This window comes from Furipterus horrens, unplaced genomic scaffold (assembly GCF_987537825.1).
Source record: "Furipterus horrens unplaced genomic scaffold, mFurHor1.1.pri manual_scaffold_8, whole genome shotgun sequence".
Lineage (NCBI taxonomy): Eukaryota > Metazoa > Chordata > Mammalia > Chiroptera > Furipteridae > Furipterus > Furipterus horrens.
Window position 1 is genome coordinate 57,311,849 of NW_028327178.1, and position 26,884 is coordinate 57,338,732.

General features: G+C 38.4%; 1 protein-coding gene across 6 annotated transcripts in view; it reads right to left on the reverse strand.

Annotated features, from left to right (window-relative positions):
- Positions 1-26,884, reverse strand: part of TXNRD3 (thioredoxin reductase 3) — a 94,973-nt gene that overhangs the window by 40,549 nt on the left and 27,540 nt on the right. For 3 of the 6 annotated variants that reach the window (XM_090285890.1, XM_090285888.1, XM_090285887.1), the window contains exons 2-7: positions 21,331-21,391; positions 20,553-20,576; positions 20,077-20,186; positions 18,154-18,258; positions 17,840-17,912; positions 16,353-16,472 (exon numbers count right to left, since the gene is read on the reverse strand). In XM_090285890.1, coding sequence (XP_090142016.1) covers positions 16,353-16,472; positions 17,840-17,912; positions 18,154-18,258; positions 20,077-20,186; positions 20,553-20,576; positions 21,331-21,391 — 493 coding nt within the window. The remainder of the gene's footprint in view (positions 1-16,352; positions 16,473-17,839; positions 17,913-18,153; positions 18,259-20,076; positions 20,187-20,552; positions 20,577-21,330; positions 21,392-26,884) is intronic. The other 3 variants (XM_090285886.1, XM_090285891.1, XM_090285889.1) reach the window with 2 other exon arrangements.

Here is a 26,884-nt window from a genome sequence, read left to right on the forward strand (position 1 = left end):
TAGTCTTCATTCCTTCCCCGTCTTGATTAAGTCCCGCTATTATTTCTGTAAGCTGTCTTATAACTATACCTCTGAACTGAGCCTCAGAAAGGCTATCTATCTGTTCACTCGTTAATTCGTGTATTTGATTTCAAGTCAGCTGAGTGACTGGGAATCTCTATCATTATCCCTGCCATCCTGGCAGATTTTGCTTCCTCGGTGGGGCTGTCGCACCTCGTACACTATAGGGGGTGAAGCCCCATGCACTCATCACTACCGGGCGACCCATCTCACCATACTGTGGTCCCTTGTGTGGGGGCAGGGGTCCAAGATGGATTCCTGCCATTCTCTCTCTGCTGAGAGACCAGGAGCCTCCTCCTCTGTCACCATGCCCTCCGGCCCTCACAATTTGAGGCAATTGAAGACTGCCTTCCCTGGCACTGGAAACACGAGCTGACGGGTTTGGTCTGCAGCTAGGGGTGCTCTCCAGGTGCTTCTCACCTCCCCTTGAATATAGGTGTCTGTCCTTACCACAGTCTCACCACCAGTTGGGGCTCCTGCTTCCGCCACCAGCATAGCTTGACCTCTCCGCCCCAGCTTCGCCTCTCCTACCCGTCCGTACGAGCACCACTTGTTTATAACTTCATACGTTGGACTTCCATGTAGCTTTATTTTCTGGTACTTCTGGTTATTTATGGTTTTGCGTTAGTTGTAGTCCTTCGTAGTTGTGGAGAAATTGAAGCATGTCAGTCTAGGCCTCCATCTTGGCCGAAAGTCTCTAAAAACGGTGGATTTCCGGTCAAGATGGAGGCATTGGTAAATATGCCTCAACTCCTCACAAAACAACAGCAAAAATTACAACTGAATTACAAAATAAATATCACCCAGAATGATCAGAAAATCGAACTGGAGTCTGGGAAGATGGCAGAAGAGTGAGGGGAGGCTGTACTTTCTGGCTCCCAACAGTCGTCTGTAGTTTGGACTAATTGCAGATAGAACATCTCAGTGAGAAGCTGAACGCTGGCAGGAGTCGAGCCTTGGCACTGCTGGATTAGAGAAAACCATCTGGGAACGACCTGTTTGGTGAGGATAGCAGAGGAAAAAGGGACGAGACAGGGTTTCGGACTGGGTTGGCTCCTCGAGCTGTGGCTGGAAGTACACAAAGGCTTTTTGGCGACCACAGGCTTCCACAGAGAGGAATCAGGAGGAGAATGGATCTCTGCCCCCTGGCAGAGCCAGGATTGGGCAAGGTGGCATCTGACGCTGAAAGACAAGACACAGTGTATTGCTTTGCATGTGAGAACGTGATTTTCCTTTATATTTTTCTCTCGAGTACTGCGGAGAGGGGAGGAAAGGTAGGGGGTGATAGGACATTCTTGAGGAGCGCAGGTGCAGAAGTACGCTCGCCCACTCCCCAACCCTCCCCTTGGGTTGCGCGAGCGCACACAGGGAAGTGCCCTCATTCACAGGCCCAGGTGCGCGGGGCTGTATGTCCAGGTGCCCTTCGGACACAACCCAATAGACATAAGATCAGTGCCCCAACGGGCGCAGAGAGGGCCCACTGGGCACGCAGAAGACCGTGCGCAGACACCCCTGGCCAGCCCCGGTGGGTGCCAGGCTGGAGTGCAGACCACTTGCGCGGGCTCTGCTCATGCCCATCCAGGCGGGTGCAGGAACAGGAAAGGCGGCGACTCACAGGCGCTCACTTCCACTGTGGACAAGAGTCCGGGGCCTCGCCCCAAGGGGCAAAGAACCAACTCCCATGGCGCAGCTCAGCAGGCCTGAGGCTAGTGCTAAGGCCACATTGCATGTGCATGTGCGAGTGTGCACAAGCACTCTGGCCAGCTACAACAGGTGCCAAACGAATGCGCCGTGCCGGCCACCACAGGCACATACCGCTGCTGCAAGGAACAGGAACCTCTGGCCTACCTCATTAGACCAGCTGTGGATCCCGAAAAATAAACGACACACAAAGGCTGAACTGAGTAAAAACTTTCCTTTTATATATCTTTTAAACTTTTATTTCTGTTTTAGTCTTTTTATTTGTATTCTATTTTATTTTAATTTTTTTAATTTCCTATTTTTTATTTTAATTTTTACTTTTACTTATTTTTAATTTATTTTAAAACTATCTCTTTGTTTCATACTATCTCTCCTTCTCATCGTTCCTCTTTAATTTTTGTTTATTTAGTTTGTCTGCCTAGTTTAGCCTCCCTTTCACACTAAATAAATAGAATATAATTACTATATAAATCTAATACTATACAATCCCACTTTCTTATAATATTCTGCATTCTTCCCTTTTTCTTTTATTATTACCATATAAATATTACCTCCTATCTTACATAGTCTCGGCACTAATTGCTACTATTATTAATCTATCATCCCCTCCCTCAAAAATCATATTTTTCCTCTTTAAAAACAACTCTTATCTATTCTTCCAGTAGTATAAAAGCCCTAATCTCTATACACTTATTTAATACTGGCTAATTTGCTGATGATAGTGGTATAGCGGGTGGGGGATACTTTTGAGGGTGTGGGTTTCCTACCTGGGCTGTGTGTTTTCGTTTTTAACAGCATCTCCACAAAAGAACTCAAGACAAAGTGGACAGAGTGACTCTCAATCAACTAGCCAGAGGGAAGATCCTAAAAAAGAGCATCTGAAATATAACCAGACAGCATAAACAAACAACATAAAGGGTACCCTAAGAACATCAGGCTTAGGAGATCAAAGACTGCACCACCGAAACCCCCAGATCTCCTATAAAGAATCTCATACCACAAAGGTGGGAAGTCAAAGCAGACAAATCCAAAAAACAAAAACAAACAGGAGGAATCCAACATGGCAAAACGCAGAAACAACCTCTCAATGAAAAGAAAAGAGGAATCCCCAGAAAGACAGGTAGATGGAATAGACATAGCCCAAATGTCAGACATAGAATTCAAAAAATGGTGATGAAGAAGCTCAATATACTCGACAACCTCAAAAACAACTACGACACCCTCCATGAAAGTTACCCACAGCTCCAAGTAAATTACAGGTAACTTACAGAGAACTACACCAGCATAAAAAAGGACATAGAAACTATTAAAAGGAACCACGAAGAAATGAAGAATACAATCTCTGAACTGAAAAACACAGTAGAATCAATCAAAAGCAGGCTAAACGAAGCAGCGGATCGGATCAATGAATTAGAGGACAATGTAGAAAAAAATTCCCAGACAATACAACAAAATGAAAGAAGATTGAAAAAATATGAACAAGATGTAAGGGAATTACAGGATAGCATGAGAAAAAACAGTATCAGGATCATTGGAATAAAAGAGGGAGAAGAAGAGGAGCAAGGAATAGAAAAGCTGATAGGAGAAGTAATGACAGAAAATTTTCCCAATCTGATAAGAGAAAAAGTTATTCAAGTTCAAGAAGCACAGAAAGTCCCAATGAACAGGAACCCCAGAAAACCCTGTCCAAGGCACATCATAATTAAAATGGCAACATTCAAAGACAAAGAGAGAATCCTAAAAGCAGAAAGAGAAAAACAGCAAATAACATACAAGGGAGCTCCAATAATACTATCGACCGATTTCTCAAAAGAAACACTACAAGCCAGAAGGGAATGGTCAAAAATATTTCAAGCAATGAAAAACAAAGGCGTACAACCAAGAATACTCTACCCAGCAAGGCTCTCATTCAGATAGGAAGGTGACATAAGGAGTTTTTCAGACAATGAAAGACTAAAAGAATACATCTCTACCAAACCAGCATTGCAAGAGATGCTAAAGGAAATGTTCTAAGAAAAAGTAGAAAAAAGAGGAGAGGAACACAGGGAAATGAATAAATACATATCAATAATAAATTTAAATGTAAATGGATTAAATGCTCCAATTAAAAGACACAGCGTAACGGAATGGATAAGAAGACAGAACCCACATATTTGCTGCCTACAAGAAACACACCTCAAAAGAAAAGATTTACACAGACTGAGAGTGAAGGGATATAAAGAAGTATTCCAAGCAAAAGGACATTAAAAAAAAGCTGGGGTACCAGTCCTAATATCAGACAAAACAAATTTCAAAGCAAGGGCAATAAAAAGAGACAAAGAAGGATATTTCATAATACTTAACGAACAATCCATCAAGAAGATATAACACTAATAAACATATATGCACCCAACACAGGACCACCCAAATACATAAAGAAAATACTAGAAGACCACAGGAAGTATATTAACAGCAACACATTCACAATAGGGGACTTTAACACTCTATTATCAGCAATAGACTGATCTACAAAGCAAAGAAACACCAAGGATATACGGGCATTGAACAACATGCTAAACCACATAGACTTAACTGATATATATAGACTTTTCACCCCAAAGAAGCTAAATATACATTCTTTTCAAATACACATGGGACATTTTCAAAGATAGACCACATGATAGGACACAAAACAAGCCATAACAAATTCAAGAAAACTGAATTCAGATCAAGCATCTTTTCAGACCACAATGCCTTGAAACTAAAAATCAACTTCAGAGAAAAAGTTCAAAGAAATCCAAACTCATGGAGAATGATTAACATGCAATTAAATAATGAATGGGTTAACAACAACATCAAAGAAGAAATCAAGAAATTTCTAGAAAGTAATGATAATGAACACACAACAGCTGAAAACCTATGGGACACAGCAAAAGCAGTCCTAAGAGAGAAGTTCATAGCAATAGGCATATCTGAAAAGGATAGAAGAATCTCAAATAAAAAATCTAAACATAAAGGTACAAGAACTAAAACAACAACAAACAAAGCCTAGGGCAAGAAGAAGGAAGGAAATCATCAAAATCAGAGCAGAATTAAATGACATAGAGACCAAATAATTGAAAAGATCAACAAAACTAAAAGCTGGTTCTTTGAAAAAATAAACAAAATCGACACGCCTTTAGCCAGGCTCATCAAGAAAAAAAGAGAGAAGACCCAAATAAACAAAATCAGAAACGAAAAAGGAGAAATCATGACTGATACCACAGAAATACAAAGGATTATAAGAAATTACTACAAACAACTGTATGGCAAGAAATTTGACAACCTAGAAAAAATGGACAAATTTCTAGAAACATATAACCTTCCAAAACTGAATCAAGAAGAAATAGAAAGTCTCAACAGACCAATAACAAAGAAGGAAATTGAAACAGTAATTAAAAATCTCCCAGCACACAAAAACCCTGGACCGGATGGCTTCACAGGCAAATTTTAGAAAACATTTAGGGAAGAACTAACTCCTACCCTCCTCAAACTATTCCAAAAGATCCAAGAAGAGGGAAAAATCTCAAACTCTTTCTATGAAGCCAGTATTACCCTAATTCCAAAACCAGGTCAAGACACAACAAAGAAAGAAAACTACAGGCCAATATCACTGATGAACATAGATGCTAAAATCCTCAACAAAATATTGCCAAACAGGATCCAGCAACACATTAAAAAGATCATACACCACGATCAAGTGCGATTCATCCCAGGGATGCAAGGATGGTTTAATATTCGCAAATCAATAAATATAATACATCACCTAAACAAAAGACAAAAATCACATAATCATATCAATAGACGCAGAAAAAGCGTTTGATAAAGTACGATACCCATTTATGATGAACGCACTCAGCAAAATGGGAATAGAGGGAGCATACCTTAACCTAATTAAGGCTATATATGAGAAATCTGAAGCCAATATCATACTCAATGGACAAAAACTGAAAGCATTCCCCCTGAAATCAGGAACTAGACAAGGCTGTCCACTCTCTCCACTCCTATTCAACATAGTGTTTGAAGTCCTAGCCACAGCAATCAGACAAAAAAAAAAAAAAAAAAAAAAGGAATAAAAGGCATCCAGATTGGGAAAGAAGAAGTAAAACTATCATTATATGCAGATGACATGATAGTATACCTAGAAAACCCTATAAACTCCACTAAAAGACTACTCGATATAATAAGTGAATTTGGCAAAATAGCAGGGTACAAAATAAATATACAGTAATCTAAGGTATTACTGAACACCAACATTAAAATATCAGAGACAGAGACAAAAAAGAAAATACCATTTACTATATCAACAAGAAAAATAAAGTACCTACAAATAAACTTAACCAAAGAGATAAAAAACCTGTACTCTGAAAATTATGTAACACTGAAGAAAAAAATTAAGGAAGATACAAATAAATGGAAGCAAATACCATGTTCTTGGATGGGAAGACTCAACACCATCAAAATGGCGACACTACCCAAAGCAGTTTACAGATTCAATGCAATCTCTATGAAAATACCAATGACATATTTCACTGACCTGGAACAAATACTCCAAAAATTCCTATGGTACCAAAAAAGACCCCTAATAGCAAAAGCAATCTTGAGACAGAAGAACACAGCAGTAGGAATCACAACACCAGATATTAAAAAAATACTACAAAGCCACTGTGATCAAAACACTCTGGTACTGGCATAAGAACAGACATATAGATCAGTGGAACAGAATAGAGTCCAGAAATAAACCCAGGCCTCTATGGTCAACTAATATTTGATAAAGGAGGAAGGAACATAAAATGGAGTGAGAAGATCCTTTTTAGCAAATGGTGCTGGGAGAACTGGACAGGGACGTGCAAAAAAATAAAACTAGACCACCAGCTTACACCACACACGAGAATAAACTCAAGATGGATCAAAGACTTAAATTAAGCCGTGACTCCACAAAAGTCCACGAAGAAAACATAGGCAGGAAATTTTCAGATATCCCATGTAACAATATTTTCACGGATACATCTCCTAAGGAAAGGGAAATAAAGGAAAAAATAAACAAATGGGACTACATCAAACTAAACAGTTTCTGCTCAGCAAAAGAAAACATCAGCAAAATGAAAGGGAAACCAACCATATGGGAAAACATATCTGCCAATGATATCTCAGACAGGGCACAGATCTCCAAAATATATAAAGAGCTTATACGACTCAACATCCAGAAAACAGGCAACCCAATTAAAAAATGGGCAAAGGAACTGAACAAACACTTTTCCGAAGAGGATATACAGAAGGTCCATAGACACATGAAAAAATGCTCCACATCACTGGCAATCAGAGAGATGCAAATAAAAACCACAATGAGATACCACTTTACACCTGTCAGAATGGCCATCATCAACAAATCAACAAACAACAAGTGCTGGCAGGATGTGGAGAAACGGGTACCCTACTGCACTGTTGGTGGGAATGCAGACTAGTGCAGCCACTATGGAAAACAGTATGGAATTACCTCAAAAAACTAAAAATGGAACTGCCTTTTGAACCAGCGATTCCACTGCTAGGATTGTACCCGAAAAATCCTAAAACCCTAATTTAAAAGAACTTATACACCCCTATGTTCATAGCTGCACTGTTTACAATAGCTAAGTGCTGGAAACAGCCTAAGTGCCCATCTGTAGATGAGTGGATCAAAAAACTGTGGTACATTTACACAATGGAATACTATGCAGCAGAGAGAAAGAAGGAACTCCTGCCATTTGCAACAACATGGATGGAAATAGAGAGAATTATGCTTAGTGAAATAAGCCAGGCAAAGAAAGAAAAATACCATATGATATCACCAATACAGGAAACTAAAAAACAACATAAACAAACGAACTAAACAGGACAAGGAGCAGAATAACAGTCAATAGGGAGGAGAGGGAGGGAGATAAGGGGGATAATTAAGGGGAGGGTTTAGTCAAGGAATGTGTATAAGTGACTCATGAACATGGACAACGAGGACGGATATGATTGTGGGAGAAGGGTTGGGCTGGGTGTGGGGAGCAATGGGGGAAAAATGGGACAACTGTAATTGAAAAACCAAAAAAGAAAATTAAAGAAAATTGAACTGTATGGAAGTTCAAAAACCAAGGAAAAAAGAAGTTACATCCACTTAGACAGGTATAAGTGGCAAAGACATGGAGACACTGAGACACAGAACCAACAGTCCAACGCCCATATGTGATGGATAAAAATCGGGAGGGATATTTTAGGAGTGAGAGATCCCAGCCCCACACCAGAACACACAGTCCAGGGTTCCAGTGCCAGGAAGATAAGTCCTCGTATTTTCTAGCAGAAAAAACAAGTGGGGATTGGGCAGCAGAACAAACTGCAGGATTCTTGGGCAACTCCTCTTAAAGGGTCTGCAATGAATGAACTTAAGACTTATGCAGACTCCCTCCCTCTGGGATCCAGCACCAGGGCAGTAGCTTGAAGGGCACCAGTGGCATACAGAAAGAAACTGAAGTTTCTGGCATCAGGGAAATGTGCCAAGAGTACAGTTCCTCCCTGATAAAACTCCAGAGGCCAGACAGTGGCCACTGTCCCTTTTCCAAGGCATCCCACACACAACCAAAGAGCACCATAGCATATCTGAGACTCCATTAACCTGGTTCACATGGGTTACCATGCCCTGGCGATTACGTAAGGTTCTGCCCCACCAAACTTACAGATGTGCTTTACTACATGAGGCCATGCAACTAGACAGGGAGTCAAATTAGCTCACCTAATACATAGAAACAAACACAGGGAGGCTGCCAAGATGAGAAGACAAAGAAATATGGTCCAAATGAAAGAATAGAACAAAACTACAGAAAAAGAACTAAACAAAATGGATATAAGCAATCTATAGAAGAAGAGTTCAAAACACTGGTTATTAGGATGCTCAAGGAACTCATTGAGTACGTACGTCAACAGCAAAAATGATCCAATTAGAAATGAAGGTTACACTAAGTGAAAAAAAGAAAAATAAACAGGGAATCAACAGTGGAGTGGATGAAGCCAAGAATCAAATCAATGATTTGGAAACCAAAAAGAAAGAAACAATCAGAACAGCAAGAAGAAAAAAAAATCCAAACAAAACAAACAAACAAAAAACCCCAAGGATAGGGTAAGAAGCATGTAGGACAAATTCAAACGTACCAACGTTAGAAACCTAGGGGTACCGGAAGGAGAAGAGAAAGAACAAGAAATTGAAAACTTACTTGATACAATAATGAAACAAAACTTCCCTAATTTGGTGGAGATAGACATACAAGTCCAGGAAGCACAGAGTCTCAGAGAAGATGGATGTAAAGAGGACCACACCAAGACACATCATAATTAAAATGCCAAAGGTTAAAGATAAAGAGAGAATCTTAAAAGCAGCAAGAAAAAAGCAATATTTACCTATACAGGAGTTTCTAAGACTGTCAGCCGATTTTTCAAAAAAAACTTTGCAGGCCAGCAGGGACTGGGAAGAAGTATTCAAAGTGATGAAAAGCAAGGACCTACAACCAAGACTACTCTATCCAGCAAAGCTATCATTTAGAATGAAAGGGCAGATAACGTGCTTCTTAGACAAGGTAAAACTAAAGGAGTTCATCATCACCAAGTCATTATTGTATGAAATGTTAAAGGGACTTATTTAAGAAAAAGAAGATCAAAACTATGAACATTAAAATGGCAATAAATTTACAACTATCGACAATTGAATCTAAAAGACAAACTAAACAAACATGCAGAACAGAAGCAGAATCTTAGATATGAAGCTCATTTGGATGGTTTCATGTTGGGTGGGAAAGGTGTAGGAATTCAGAAGTACAAATTGGTAGTTACAGAATAGACAGGGAGTATGTTACGAGTTGTATAGTAAATGGAGTAGCCACAGAATTTATATGCATGACCCATGGACATGAACTAAGAGAGGGGACCTGCCAGAGGGAGTGGGGGTACTGGGTGGAGGGGGGAAAATTAGGACAACTGTAATAGAAAAATCAAAATATATTAAAAATAAAAATAATATTCATACCACTAATCTGTATACTGTATTTTTTCTCTATCTTTAGTTATATTTCTTTTCTCAAATCTAATGCTGCACATTTGTATGGATTTTCTCCCCTATTTTATTAACTACATTTGTCAAAGGTCTGCCTACTTTATCTGTAGTTTCAAATACACCCTTTAACACTTCCATTTTAGGGAAGGTGCTAACTCATTGATTTCTAAGTTTTGTATTTGTTGTTGTTTTTAGTTTGTGGTTTGTCTGTCTGGCATTAACTGCCACTGCTTTGTTTGCATTCCCCTAATATATTTTTAAAAACTTTATTCTTGACTTTCAGCATTTTTTTTCAATTACAGTTGACATACAGTACTATATTAACTTCAGATATACATCCCAGTGACTACACATTACATGATTTACTAAATGATCGCCCAGATTAATCTAATATTTAACTAGCACCATATATAGTTTTAACAATGTTATTGACTATACTCCCTATGTTATACTTTACATCCCTGTGACTATTTTGTACTACCAATTTGTAATTCTTAATCCTTTTACCATTATCACCCAACCTCCAGCCCAGCACTAGGGTGGCAATTGGCAAAATGTTTTCTGTATCAGTGATTATGTTTCAGTTCTGCTTGTTTATTTATTTTTTTTAGATTCCACATATAAGTGAAATCATCTGGCATTTGGCTTTCTCTAACTTATGTCACTCAGCTAATACCTTCTAGGCACATTCATGTTGTTCCAGATTTCAAGATTTCGTTCTTTTTATGACTGAGTAATATTCCATTATATATCTGCGCCACTTCTCCTTTATACATTCATCTATCGATGGACACTTAAGTTGCTTCCACATACTGGGTATTGTAAATAATACTACATATGAATACAGTAATAATACATATGAATGTATATATCTTTCTAATTTGGTGTTTTGGGTTTCTTTAGATACCCAGAATGGAATTGTTGGCGCCTTGTCTCTTGTTTGTTACATAGCCTTTGTTTTAAAGTCCATTTTGTCTGGTATAAGTAGTGTTACCCAGCGCTTGTTTGTTACTATTTTCATGAAACATCTTTTTCCATTCCTTTATTTTCAGTCTGTGTTTGTCTTTCAATCTGACGTTGTTCTTTTGTGGACAGCATATGTAAGGGTCTTGTTTGTCATCATTCATATGTCTTTTGACTGGAGCATTTAATCCACTTGCAGTTAAGGTAATGTTGATAAGTACATATTTATTGCCACTTTATTAGTCATATTTTTTTAACTTTCCTTTTTCTTTGTTATAAAGAAGAACCTTTAACATTTTATGTAAAGCTGGTTTGGTGGTGATAACTCCTTTAGTCTTTTCTTGTTTGGGAAGTTCTTTATCTGTCCTTCGATTCTAAATGATAGCTTTGCTCAGTAATCTTGGTTGTAGGTACAGTATTCCCTCACTTATCGTGGGCATTACATTCCAGAGCCACCTGCAAAGTAGGAACCTTACATTTATTCTACACTCTTAAACCTACATAACTTTAACAACATATGTATACAGTACCACAAAATCCCATAATATAGCAAAAAATCCGTGATAAATAATTAAATATAATTTTTAAAAAATCCCACGATACAGTGAGGCCACAATAAGTGAACCGCGATATAGAGAGGGGCTACTATACTTCCTATCACTTTAAATATTTCTTGCCAATCACTTCTGGTTTGCAAAGATTCTGTTGAGAAATCAGCTGACAGCATTATGGCAGCTCCCTTCTAGATAACTGCTTTTCTCTTGCTGCTTTTAAGATTCTCTCTTGATATTTAACTTTTGGCATTTTAATTATGTCTTGGTGTGGGCCTCTTTGTGTTCATCTTCTTTGGTATAATCTGTGCTCCCTGGACTTGTATATCTATTTCTTTCACAAGGTCAGGGAAGTTTTCCATTATTCTTTTTTCACATCGTTTTTCAATTCCTTACTCCCTCTTCTCCTTCTGCAACCCCATGATGGGAATGTTGGTATGCTTGAAGTTGTCCGAGAGGCTTCTTAAAATATCCTAATATTTTTGTATTTTTTATTCTTTTTGCTGTTCTAAATGAGTTTTCTCTGCTTCCATATCTTCCAAATTTCTGATTTGATCCTCTGTTTCATCTAATCTACTGGTGCTTCCCTGTATTGTTCATTTCAGTTATTATATTAATCATTTCTGATTAGTTCTTTTTTATATTTTCTATCTCCAAGTTTACGTTTCCTATCTCTTTGTTGATGTTCTCCCTAAGTTCCTCTTCTCTTCCCATAAGTTTATTGACCATCCTTATAACCAGTGTTTTGAAATCTTTATCTAGTAGACTGATTGTCTTCCCTTTGTTTAGTTCTTTTTCTGAAGTTCTATTCTTTCATTTGGGACATGTTTGTTTCCTCATTTTGTTTGCCCCCATGTGTTCGTTTCTATGTACGTAGAGTTGCTAGGTCTTTCTGGATTGGAAAATTACATTATGTAGTAAGTGTCCTGTAGGGTCAAGTGGCACAGTTTCCACATTAACCCGAGTTAGGCAATCCAGGGGCTGCCTTCAGGTGAGTTGAGCTATTATAGTTGACCCATGACTGCTGCTGGCATCTCAGTGGGAGGGATTTACCTCTAGACCACCTGGCTTCGAGGACCAGCTGCAAACACTGTGGAGGATCAACTGTGCAAAGGCTGAACCTATAGAGTAGCACTTACTTCAGTGGGGCTCTGGTGCCTGCTGAGTCTGACCCTTGAGTGTGTTATTTGTAAAAGAGGTTGGGTGGTACTTCGACATAGGCTGAAGCTGTTTACTAGGTGCACTGGCTCTGAGCCCTACCAAGAGGCACAGGTCAAGGTCATCGAACACAAGCACCCTGCTCATGGTCACCCGGCATGAGTTACAAAGTGATCTGCAGATAGCTGCTACTTGTGCTGGGCTTGGTAGTGCCCAGAAAAGCCCAAACTGTGAAGCAAGGCCAGCTGAGGCTAGTGCCCGGCCTGGGGGCCACTTGGGGAGAAATACAAGGCACACTGAGGCCAGATGCTGCTTGTTTGAGACATTTTAGGGAAGTCCGAAGCATGAGCCAAGACAGGCCATTTGTATGGAAATGCCAGTGGAAATGACTTGTGTTAGGCCCCAAAATTGGATAGGGTGGGGTCTCAGAGATCACCAGGGTAGGGTGAACAGTGTTAGCTAGGTTTACAGATATTGAGATATGACACCCCCCATTGGATCTGTAAATAAAGGGTCCAGAAAAGGAAAAGCAGCCTCTGCCAGTACTTCTATCTGGGAGAAAGTTGCCCCTCCAGCTCTTACCCCACATCAGACTACTCAGTTCCCCCCTATTGATCCCCAGTGCCCTGTGCTGGAACTCAGAGTGAGTGAGTCTGAGGAAGTGTGTACAGGCCCTTTAACAGGTACTCCTGGGACTCCAGCAGCCCTCCTTTCTGAATGATCGTTGTTCTGTAGTTTAGTCATAATCTTGGTGTGGTGGTGGAAGGATTTGAGTACCACTTTCACCTAGCCACCACCTTGAAAGGAACCCCCGATACCTTTTCTTACCTATTAAAAATTTTCCCATCTATTTAAAAAGTTCTATATTTTCAACAATTACCTCTTTTGATTTTAGGTGCAAGTCTTGTAAGCAGCATGTTAATAAATTTTGCTCTTTACTCAACCTGAAAATCTGATCTATTCAGCATTATTTTAATATGTAAAAGAGGGCTCCTCTGTTGGGCCTCTCATTTTCTGCTGTTGTTTTGTTTGTTTTAAATTAAGTTTCAGGCTGTTTCTTTGTGCATTTCCCCCTTCAACAAATCTTTTATTTGGAAGTTCTACATTCAATTTTTAATCTGGAGATCATGCACACTTTTTAAATTATTTTAATATATATTTTTCTATCAACATAAAAAATGGAAGTATCCATAACATCAACCCGAACAAGATTTCAGCATGCGTTTACTTCCCTTCTCTTGCCTCTCAGATTCTGTTGACTTATTTTTGCCATACACAGAACCTATGACCAAAAATTGCTAAGCCCAAATTTCATGTCATAGCTAACTAGGTACATCTTATATATAAGATTTTACCACCTCAAGAAAATTACAAAGTAGTTAGAAATACTAAGCACTTAGAAGAGTTCAAGAATGTCAACTGGCCACTGAGAAAATACAAAGTAGATGCAAAACCCTGCTGCCTCCTCTCTGAAATTGCACAGCCCCAACAGTGTGAGGAAGTGGGCACATGCAAAGCTGATGCACCAAGAAGTCATCTGCTCATGGAGAATAGCTTGCTGTCTGGTATCATCTACACACATCCTTGCCTAGCTGTCCCCTTTGTCACCGGCCAGGTGTGCAGTTCCATTTTCATGACCTTTTTCCTCTCCAAGAAAGCATTCCATGTTTTCTCTCCACTTGGACTTGATTATTACAGAAAAAGGGTATAAATGTTTTTAATTTTGAAGAGACTTCTGAACTACCTAACTACCAATTCGAAATGTATATAATTCAAATCCCATCCCATTTAGCCTTTCTGAAGCATTTCACTCAAATTAGTTCTCTTTGAAGACTCCCTAATCCCTAATCATTGTTAAAAATTTAACCCTTCCTGGTTTCTATGATAGGACTCTCCTGGTTTTTCCTCCTCTACCTCACACACTTAACTTAGGTATTAACATATCTCATGATTCTGTCTCTGTCTTCTATTATTTTCCATCCATATATTCCTTCCAGACCATCTCAGCAATTCCTAAGACTTCAACTATCAGCTACAATGCTGTGACTCTAAAAACTCTCTCAAATAAAAACCATCCCTAAATATCTATTCCACTGGCATGTCCTCAAGGGACCTTAAGTGGAATATCCACACATAATACAGGATTTAGGGAAAAGGATTCTTGAAAGTTAAGGCTACCCAGAAATTAAACTGCCAAGTGGCAAGACCTCATTTTATTTACAAACAGTTGGTATTATAGTTTGAATAAAAGCTCTCCAATGAGTTGACTGTCTGGGGAAAATTTGTCAATAAGGAATGTGTCCACCTGTAACTCATTATGCTACAAACCTGCCTCTGTTTTCTATCTCAATAAATATATTAATTTTCATCCAGTCCCCCCTCTTCCTAAATTCCTTTCTCTCCCTCACCGTCTATCCTACCAATGAGCTGGATGGCTTTGTGGAATCATCTTTAAGTATCAGAATCATCTATGAAACTTTATGCACAGGCACAGATCTACTGGATCAAAATCTCTGGGGAAAGAGACAGGTTATTGTAATTTTTTAAAAAAACTTCATGTTATTTTAATAAGATCTCCACTCCACACCTAACCTGTCAATTCCATGCCTTAAATTCTCTAAATCCACCTCACATTTTCTGCAGTTTCATGGTCTTTATCCAGGCCTCATCATTTCTCCTCTGGGTTATGCAGCAGCTCCCCACCTCCAGCCTTCTAAATTCTTGGTGCCATCAGAAGGATCTAAAATCCAAACTGTGGTTCATACTCTTTTCATGCTGAAACTTCGCAACAGCTCTTGCTACCTTTGGGGTAAAGTTTAAATCCTCCAAAGGCATTTCCAAGCCTTTGGGACCTTCTTAGCTCTCTAATCTCATTTCTCTCAACATCCCTCCCCTATTCTTTATTCCAGCCAATCACTAACCCTTCCCCCAACCATATTCCATGTTTTCTCACTTCTCCATAGTTTGGGTCAAGCTGCTCCCTGTCTTAAATGTCCTACTTCCCTGGGACCTTCAAGATGCAATTCAAGGGTCACCTCCCCCTTCCTCCAACGCTCAAGGTTACATTAAGTGCCCCTCAAGCTGATGTTCAAAACAGCACCATAAATTAATAAGAGTGCACTGAATGGCTTCTCTCCTCTTCAAATAAACTGCGTGCTCCTTAAGAGCAGCTGTTATCTTTTCCTCATATCTGTATCATCAAAGCCTAACCAGTAAGCATTTATTGGATGAATTTTTTATCCATCTTTCACTAACTACATACATAACCACTGATAAAACAAAATGTTATCACAATAATAGGAGAAAAATCCAAATAATGACCCTTGCTATTTTCTTTTTACTTGAAATAAATCTGAAAATAGGGATTATTCTCCCTCACATTCTACCTAAGGGTTTGTAATGGCTATCGCTGCAATACTTCCCTCCTAGGCAGTAAGGCCCATGAGAGCAGGGCCAGGTTTAATTGACCATCTCTTGAGTCCTCTGTGCCTGACTGACACCCAGGAGGCTCCTAATGAATGTTTATTACACAAATTTTAAACTCAGTTATAGAAATATAAATAACAAGTCTTTCTCTAAGAAACTCATTTGTTATTTTCTATCAATATTATTTTTAATTTTTAAAATTATTTTATTTTATTTTAGAGAGGGGAAAATAAGACAGAAAGAAAGGAAGAGAAACATCAATGTGAGAAAGAAACATCAAAGCCTGCAACCTAGGCATGTGCCCTGACCAGGAATGAACTGGTGACCTTTTGGTTTGCGGGAGGATGTCCAACCAACTGAGCCACACCAGCCAGGGCTCCCAATCTTTGTTTTTATATAGTGTTACCCACCTTGTTGACTGTACTCCCAGCCAAATTTCCTTGAGTCACTTAATGCCTGTCCCAAAAGGGCAGCTTGATGCATCAGTTTCTTAGGAACGCAACCTACATTTACACAAGTACCACCAAGACCTGAGAAAGAAAATAATAGTTTTAATGTTTTGTGCATGTGTGTGTTTATACAAGTGTAGAGTTAGTGTTAAAACATGGAAATGACAAACTGGTTGTGGGGTAAACACCATAGCCACAATAACATGCAAATGATTAAGCCAAACTTTTTAACCACAGGGGTATGAAGGAGGCCCAATGGTTAGCAAATATCTAAATGTGCATTTGAACAGTTTTCTGGAGACAGTGTCTAAAACTTTCATTTGAGACTGACCTACAAAGGAATTAGACCAAGGGCCAGAACCCCCACTTCCAGCCTTTACTCTTTGTAAGTCTGACTTTTCTGAGCCAGTAGTAGGTCCAACTGCAAGGGAAATTACCTTTACTAGTATGAAATTCTTGGCTATAATTTTTTGAGTAAGTTTGAATTTTTAAAAATGATTTTCATATTTTGGCAGAGTTCTGGCAGGAAATAGAACCTCAAACTGGGTAACTAAGGAAAATTTATAGAGAAATAATTTCTGGGGTGTGGGCAAGGTGGGATAGAACAATAGTAACAAACTACTGACAGTGGCTCATCACGAACCCCACAGAAAGGGACAAGTACACTTGAGTAGGTGCCACAGAACAAAGAGGGACAGCCATGACAAGGGCTATGGCCTTCCACAGAGGGAGGAGCCAACTTGCAGCAACCAGGAGAGAGGAACCCAGGGGAATATACACCACCAACTCCATTCTTCTCCCTCCTTCTGTTCTCCTCCCATTATCCCAACTGGCCAAGCTCAACCAGAAGCCAGAGGGCAAAGTTACCTACCAATTCATTAGCCTTCTGGGACATAGAGCAGGGTAGAGACAATGATGAACGGATTTGAAGCATAATCAGAAAATATCCAGCACAAAATCTATGTGTTCTATTTTACAGTGAAAAGAACATGGAAAGGTGAGCACTCTCATCTGCAGCAAAGTCACAGGGCTGAAAGCTGACTGTATAGTTCATTAAACTGACTTGGAACTATCATACACACTAATTCAAAATGACCATCATGCAACCTTAAAAGTCACTTATGAAATCAACACACAAGCACAAAAAAAAAGAGCAAATTTAAGTGCACGTGATACACAACAACCACAACTATGTGAAAATATTAACATGTGTGTGCAAAAATTATTATGGCAAAAGTGCTGGAATATTAGGTTATGAATTTTTTTTTCATTTTCCTTAATTGTTTCTATGCTATCTTTCCAAATCAGCACTTGTTAGGCCAGTTACTTCACTGCACCTATGAAACAGACTAGTTATACCTCCTGAAATTGTTGTGAGGATTCAATGAGATTAAACAAAGCCAAGAATGTATGTAAAGAGCAGGGAACAACAAAGAAAAACAGCTTACCCCAGGATGTACCCTGAGGTGATGGGACCACAAAATCTAGCACCATTACTTTTCTCCCCAAAATGGCAGCTTCCTTTAAAAAAAAAAGAAAAGTCACATATGAAGATCTTGTCATTTTCCTGACACTCCCCTAATTTTTCTGTTCCCTAAATAAAAAGGCTGTGTCTATAGCATAACAGATTTTTTCTCTTTATTAAACTATTACTGTAAAAACTTAGGCTATAACATCAAATCGTTTTTTTTTTTTAAGTAGCAGGATAAATTTTTATGCCAATCATCACAGAAATTATCTTCAGGTTTCATTTTTTTCATACCTGAGCACATGCAAGGCCACCAGAACCACCACCAATGACAATGAGGTCATAATCATATGCTGACTCTTCCTGAAGAAGTTTCTGTAATAAACCACTCTGATGTGCCTATAGTTTAAATAAAAGGATAGAATATGGTATGACTTGTTTTAAATTGTTCATTTTTATCCTATGTTTAATCAGCATAGTTTTCTTTTATAAAAACCTTAGAAACAATCTATAGTTTTCATGTAAATTGGAATTGTAAATTTATCTGCATGGTATTCAAATAAGGTCCAGCTAGTTAGACCATATACCAAAGTATATGTTTGTTCATTATCTCCTGATAGGCAGACATGTGTCAAATGACCCAGAGGTCAAGACTTTATATCTATCAGAGGGGGCCTGTTTCCTTGGGCTAATCATTAAAATATTATATCCAAGTGCAAAAAACAAACAAACAAAAAAACAAAGAACGCAAAACAGCCAAATGCCATTATCAAGATCCTCTGTATTTTCTTTATCTGTGCTATATGCCATGTTTCCTTTTGAAAACAGTTCTTACACATCATCAGCAAACATGAACTTCAAATTTTTTCATGGTTTCTCATAAATTGATCTAAATTTTGCAGCTTATTGATAAATTTCCTATTCAACACAAACATTTTGCTTTTTCTTTTAGCAACAGTAATGAGCCTGGCTCTGCACTATATCCTCTTGTTCACTTGGCCCTCCTTGTGATCAGAAGTAGCTTAGTTGAAGTCAGAGATTCAATATATGATTTAGTAATAGTTTTCCTTATATGGAGTCAGTTGCTCAGTCCCATTATGTTGGTTTCAGCAATGCCATGCTAGGAAGCAACTTATCCTGGGAAGCACAACGGAAGTGCTATGAAACTATAGGACTCAACAGATGGCATGCAGCCCACTGAAGGATGGATGCCCACACAGGCTTTTGGCACATTCTAAAAATGACTCCCTTGGCCACCTTACTTTTAAGTGTCAGGAAAACGACAAGATCTTTATATGTGCCCTTAGAGAAATTTGTCTCCTAAGCATCTGTCATCCAAGGAAAGGTCTTTCAGTCTTCAAATACAGTGAATATCTCTGCATCTCCATATTCACCACATTCACCCTGTTTTTATTTTCTGTGTTAGGATTAGCAAGACCAACACTCCTAAAGGTGTTTAGGGAGTATAATTATAGTACTTACAACCTTGCAAATTGAGTTATAGCTTCTACGACTAATAAAGCAGGCTGTTACTAGATAACAATGCTAATCATAGATTAACACACAATGAAGATCTCTTTTTCTCCCAAGAAAAACATAATTCTTAATTAAAATTTCAGATATAAATATGTAATCAAATACTAATTACTAGATCTGCATACATATATAAAGGATACAAGAGAGCAGAATTTTAATAAAAGTAAATAACTAGTCATAAAGTAAGAACCTTACTTAATAAAACATCAATTTTTATCTACCACTACTTAACTAATTTCTGTTCATTACTGCATTTTAAGGACTCAAAAATTCAAAGGCATGGGACTTTGCAAAGATCCCAGTGTTAGCAGCCTTGACAGGAATTCTTCTTACCCTAGCCTAAAATGTTAGCATGGACCTCATCTTACTAAACCTTAATGAGAGAACAGCCATTGTTTCTCTCCCCATCAGGAAGAAGAGACCAAGGTCTCCAAGGTGGCCCACCTGATTGTCTGGCAAACTCACTTAAAACCTTCTCCTTAGTTTCTGAAGTCTGAGTTGGTAGAAAACCTAATTTCCATCAAAGTAATCAAGATTTTCTGATAACTACCCTATACGCTTTCCATCTTACAACTTCAAAAAGACTAACAGACTCCTAAAAACCATTTTATCCCCTTTTAAGTATGTTTAAAAACACAACTTGAACAAACAGCATTAAAAAACATATAATACCATTATTACCTGCAAAGTTTGGTCACATCCACCCATATGTACTTTATTCACAAAAATGTTGGGCACAGTTCTCTGATTAGTAATCTCTGACAGCACTTCTTGAACACTGGCCCCATCATCTAAAGAACAAAAAATTAAATACATAAAAACACTGAAAAGGTTCCAAACCTTTGTGAGTAAAACTTAAGTGTTACAATACTCAAATGCTCCCATGTACACACCCATACAAAGTCAGTGTGTTTTATAACTTTATAAAATAATGACTTAAGAGAAACCTTAGAAAATAAAGACCCATCTACTGACTCCTTTTAAAATAAACTCTTCTAAATTAGATTTTGATATATAATTCAATCATTATACCAGACAAATAGGTTAAGAATCCTCTTTAAAGAGCAAATATCAATATAAAATCTGCTTCAACAGTAATAACTCAGAAAATATTTCCTAAAATTATTTTTGGAAAAAAAAAATAGTTTTATCCTCACCCGAAGACACTTTTATCATTGCTTCTAGAGAGAAAGGGAGAGAGAAACATAGATGTGAGAGAGAAGCATCGAGTGGCTACTTCCTGTACACACCCAGACCAGGGACTGGTGCCTGGACCAGGGGTCACTTGTGCACCCAGAACAGGGAACTGAACCTTCAACCTTTTGCTTATCGGATGACACAGCAAACAACTGAGCCACACCAACCAGGGATGAAAAATCTTTATGATTATAATCCAAAATTTGTCTTCTATCCCTAAAAATAAAACCAGGCCACAACTTCTTAAGACTACCTATTTGGTATACTCTTTAGAAAAGTCTCAAGGATTCAAGAACATGTCACTTATTAAAGTGACTAGCTAAAAGGAGTTGGTGAGGTCCCATGTAGGCAGACATAAATATTTTTCTGTTCACCACTCTGTCTCCCACCCCTACAAAACACATGCATGTGTAAAGTGCTCAATTAATATTAGATCAATTAATGCATGTTTGACAAGAATTCAAAAGTGTAAAGCTAAAAGACTGATGCTCTCTCCCTCATTGGTAATACAGCCAGGAAATAGGGGCAGATTCTTTTCCTTTATTACAGTTTAATCTATTTTGCTAGAAATTTATCCAATACATCTGAAATGTCTGAAGTACTTCAATGTCAGCAGCTTATAAAAGCTCATCTAACCTAAAGAGACAAGAGTAAATTGAAATGAACAAAGCAAATGAAAATAAGTCAATCCTGCTGACATTTATTAAAACAACAGTGTGTACTAACCACTCCACTTACCAATCTGATCAAGTTCCAAGATTTTACATTCAACTCCCAGAGAAGAAAAGAGTTCTTTAACCTGTAACAAAAATTAAGTTTTACTTTCACAAACATTCAACATAATTGAAATATGGACACAGTAATAAGGGATATCCAAAATAAATGTTCTTCAGAAATACGAACTCTGGCCCATTTAAAAAAAAATTCTCTTCCTCCACATCTTTGCAGAATAACCGCAGCCCAGCTATTCCCCTCTTTCATCATTTGAATCTTCAGCTTTCAACTCTATAACGTTTGCCCAAATCCCTTTTCTGAACTCAAGACAATCAAAAATATTTCTTCACCTGAAATGTACCCAGGCACCTCACATGCAACATGCCCAAAATAAAACTCGTCCTTTTTTCCATATACCTTTTCCTCTTTCTGTATTTCCTTTCAACAGGCATTAAATCATTCAACAAATATTTATCCATCATATACCTACTATGTTGTCAAGATATAACAAAGAACAAGACACAATTCATGCCCTCTAGTAGGGGAAATAGACAAGTAAATTAACAATTCACACTGACACCATTCAATAATAGCCTGAACAAGAAACTCCAGGGCCTTGCTATTCAAATAGAGGACAGAGGAACAACAGCACTGACATCGCCTAGCAGCTCGTTAGACCCTCAGAATCAGGCCCCAGAACAGAATCTACATTTTCACGTAGATTAGTTTCACTAACTATGACTCATTTTAATGACACTCTCTCTCTCTCTCTCTCTCTCTCTCTCTCTCTCTCTCTCTCTCGCAACATCTTCCCATCCTACACTAACTCCCCATCCATCCAATTAATTACTAGGTCTTAATCAATTCTCTATGTTGAACTAGTTCACCTTTCTGGTTCCCAACAGTTACTATCTTAACTTAAGCAGTTTATCAGTAACATCCTAGGAGTTCACTCTGCATCCAGCTTTGTCCCTTCCACTTCTCTAAACTGCAGCCAAAGTAGCCTTCTATTTATTTAATTATTTATTCACATTAATTGTTGTTCTATTATAGTTGTTCCATGCCCCCCCTATTGTTCTCCCCCTCCTTACCCACCCCATCTCATTTCCCACAGTCAATCCCCACCCTGTTACCCATGTCCATGGGCATTTATACTAGCTTTTTTTACTTAAACTCTTCTTTTTCCGCCTTCTCCCCCTCTAGCCTCCCCTCTGATCACTATCATTCTGTTCCTTGTTTGCATGCCTCTGGTTCTATTTTGCTTGCTTGTTTGTTTTGTTCATTAGGTTCCTGTACTAGGTGAGATGGTATGGTATTTGTCTTTTGCCACCTGGCTTATTTCACTAAGCATAATTCTCTCTAGTTCCATCCATGTTGTTGCAAATGGTAGGAGTTCCTTCTTTCTTTCTGCTGCATAGTATTCCATTGTGTAAATATACCACAGTTTTTGATCCACTCATCCCCTGATGGGTACTTAGGCTGTTTCCAATACTTGGCTACTATAAATAGCACTGCTATGAACATAGGGGTGCGTAGGTTCTTTTGAATTGGTGTTTCAGGATTCTTTGGGTATAATCCTAGCAATGGAATTGCTGGTTCAAAAGGCAGTTCCATTTTTAGTTTTTTGACAGTATTCCATACTGTTTTCCACAGTGGCTGCACCAGTATGCATTCCCACCAACAGTGCACTAGGGCTCCCTTTTCTCCACATCCTCACCAACAGTTTGTTGACTTGTTAATGACGGCCATTTTGACAGGTGTGAGGTGGTATCTCATTGTAGTTTTTGTTTGTATCTCTCTCTGATGGCTAGTGATGTTGAGCATTCTTTTGTGTGCCTATGGGCCTTCTGTATGTCCTCCTTGGAGAAGTGTCTGTTCAGGTCCTTTGTCCATTTTTAATTGGATTGTCTGTCTTCCTGGTGTTGAGTTGTATAAGTTCTTTATATATTTTGGAGATCGAACCCTTGTCCTATGTATCATTGGCAAATATGTTTTCCCATATGGTTGGTTCCCTTTTCATTTTGCTGATGTTTTCTTTAGCTGAGCGGAAACTCTTTAGTTTTATATAGTCCCATTTGTTTATTATTTCCTTTATTTCCCTTGCCTTAGGAGATATATCAGTGTAGGGAACCGCTCCTTGTGGTTTAGGGAATTGTAGCCCCAGCCTGAGCATGACCTGCCACTGGCATTCTGGCTGTGTTTGTCTTTAGGTTATATTAAAAGATAAGCAGAGCAAGTTCTAAAGCATAATAAGCATTCTTTAAATCCAATTCACACGGAAACCCTCTGAGTGGCTTTCCGTTATACTCCATGCGCAGCCTTATGTTGAGACTTAAATAATCTCTAGCAAGAAATGTATGAAACCTTGCTCCTAATGCCAGTGTGGCGTCAAGATGTTTGATAGACCCTGACACAGACTAGTCACTGTGCCCTCTGTACTGGTACATGTAATCTGTTATTGTCAACTGTAATCCAAACGCCTAAAAGCTATTGATGATTCATGAATTTTGACTTTGTATCTCCCATGTGTATCCTCCTCAATAAAAGGCATGAGGGAAGACGGTCTAATTACTGTTCTCCACTAGAGACGCAGCCACCTTCCTTCCTCCAGACATAATAAAATGTCCTGGGTAAAGTTTGTTCCACCGTGGTCTCGAAGCCTCTGCTGGACAGAGCAACTTTGAATCGAGCCTAGGGTGTGTGAGGCACCTCCGCCTCATATCAGTGAAAATATTGCTGCATGGGATATCTGAATTTTCCTGCCTATGTTTTCCTCTAGGACTTTTATGGTGTTGTGGCTTACATTTAAGTCTTTTATCCATCTTGAATTTATTCTGGTATATGGTTTATGTTGGCAGTCTAGTTTCATTTGTTTGCATGTCCCTGTCCAGTTCTCCCAACACCATTTGTTGAAGAGGGTTTATTTCTGGGCTCTCTATTGTGTTCCATTGATCTATATGTCTCTTCTTGTGCCCGTACCAGACTCTTTTAATTACAGTGGCCTTGTAATGTAGTTTGATATCAGGTATTGTGATTCCTCCTACTTTGTTCTTCTTTCTCAAGACTGCTGAGGTTATTCGAGATCATTTTTGGTTCCATATATATTTTGAAATATTTGTTCTAGATCTCAGAAATATGTTATTGGCATTTTAATAGGGATTGCATGGAATCTATAAATTGCTTTGAGTAGTACGGAAATTTTAATGATGTTAAATTCTTCCCATCCATGAACACAGGATATGACTCCATTTATTTGTATCTTCCTTAATTTCTTTCTTCGGTGTTCTGTAGTTTTCCAAGTACAAGTCTTTTACCTCCTTGGTTAAGTTTATTCCTAGATACTTTATTTTTCTTGTTGTTATGGGAAATGGAATATTTTTTTCTTCTAGTTTCTATCTCTGATGTTTATTTGTTGGTATACAAAAATGCCTTCAATTTCTGGATATTCACTTTATATCCCGGTATTTTGCCAAATTCACTTATTAGGTCAAGTAGTTTTTTGGCTGAAGTAGTCTTTCAAAGCCCAGTTTTCACCATTGCTTAAACTCTTCAAGGTCCTTAATGCTCAAGATAAAGCCCAGAGGTTCTGATTCTAGGATGGTGGGATAAGGAGACTAGCAGACTCACTCCCTAACAAAACATCTATAACAGGTGATATTATTTTAAAAACAAGCACTTAAAGTCTCTGAAAATTATCCTAAGGGCACACAGCAAATGAAGAAACATGTATTGAAGAAAATCTAGTAGATATCAATAAAAACTGGGAGAGTATGAGGCACTTAAGCTGCAACCCATACCCTCCCTCCTATGCCCTAAGTTAGCTTGATGGAAGTTCCACTTCAAGTGAGCAGTTAAGGAAATGAGGTTCTCTGGTCCTTGAAATCTAGTCACCAGAAGGAAATGACCACCAGCATTTCTGTTTCCCTACAGCTCTGAGTGGCAAAAGCTACATTCCTGACAAATACAGCCAAATTCATGGGCACCCTCTTTCTCCACCCAGCCTGCACTGAGAGATCAAAGGCTTTACCCTAGGCTTAAAATACTGGAGACCTGATCACCATTACCTCAGCCCACTTGTAGGGTGAGGTTCCAGGTTAGGAAAGGTAAGCTAAGATGACCATACATTACTGCACCATCCAGAGCTCTGCTGGTAAAGTAGGATTGTTACTCCAAAACAACAGGTCATTGTTCCCAGCCCATGTTCTGGAGCAAGGTCTCAGAGATTATGCTTAGGGGAAAAGGTAAGCCATAAGATTAGAGAGCTCAGAGGCCCTACGAAAGGAAATAATTTTATTTCAAACTGTGGAGAAGTTCAAGTCTAAAAGTGCTCTTGAAAATAATGGGAATTTTGGTGATAAGCAATGAAGATGGTGGTAGCTTCATGAGAGCAAAAAGGTAACCTGTAAGCCAACGAATTTACCAGAAAATAAAACAAGGCAAGACAAAAGTAAGAATAGCACTTCTAGGGTCAGAAAAGTCTCAAACTTGCCATGAAAACCATCTCTGCAATGAGGCCTAGATTTAACTGGATAAGAGTGTGAAACAACTTACACTCCTGGGCAGTGTCAAAAACAAAAACACAACCAGCCTGAAATTAATGGGACATAACATCTGGGTATGATGCCCACAAACAAAAAATATAACACAAACAGTCAACAGGAGTCCTGTTAAAATCCCTGTCATTCCAGTGTGACCGTATACATACTCAAGGATGCACTCTGAAAATGACATTAAAGGCTTCATCTTTGGATGAAAATAAGCTTCCCTAAAATAATCCAGTCACTCATTATAAAGAATTAAACAAACAAACAAAAAGAAGCCACAGAGAAGAAGGGGTCCAGTGTTTGAACTTGCTACAATGTATTACCTAAAATGTCCAGGTTTCAACAAAGAATTACCAGACGTACAAAGAAACAGGTAAGTGGATCCATTCACAAGTAAAAAAAGCAGGCCCAGACATCATACTAAATACTCAAAGCAGTCATTGCAAATATGCTCAAAGAATTAAAGAAAACTGTTTCAAGAGATGAAAAAAGGTATAATGATAATGTCTAATCCAACAGAAAATATCAATATACAGATATAAACGATGAAAAACAACCAAATGGAAATTACAGAGTTGAAAATTACAAAAACTAAAATGAAAAATTAACTAGTGCATCTCAACAGTTAATTTGAACTGGCAGAAAATTTAGCAAACTTGCGAATAGGTCAATAGATATTATACGACCTGAAGAAGCAGAGAAATAAGAACGGAAAAAAAACAGTGCCAGAGAAATATGGGACACCATTAAGCATATTAATGTATGCATAGTGTGAAAAACAGAAAAAGGAAAAAGGAGCAGAAAAATGTTTTTCTTAATGTCCAAAACTCTACCATATTTGATGAGAAACAGCAATCTCCATTGTCCAAGAAGATCAAAGGCTACAAAGTAAAAAAAATTAATAAAAACTCTGAAAAGTGGTCAAGGATCTACAGAAACCAATATATGTTCAATAACAAAAATGGCAAATTTCAAATGGTAGAAAATTTTGCCCTACCCATTCCCTGGTACTGCATAGCACAATAAGAGGAAAG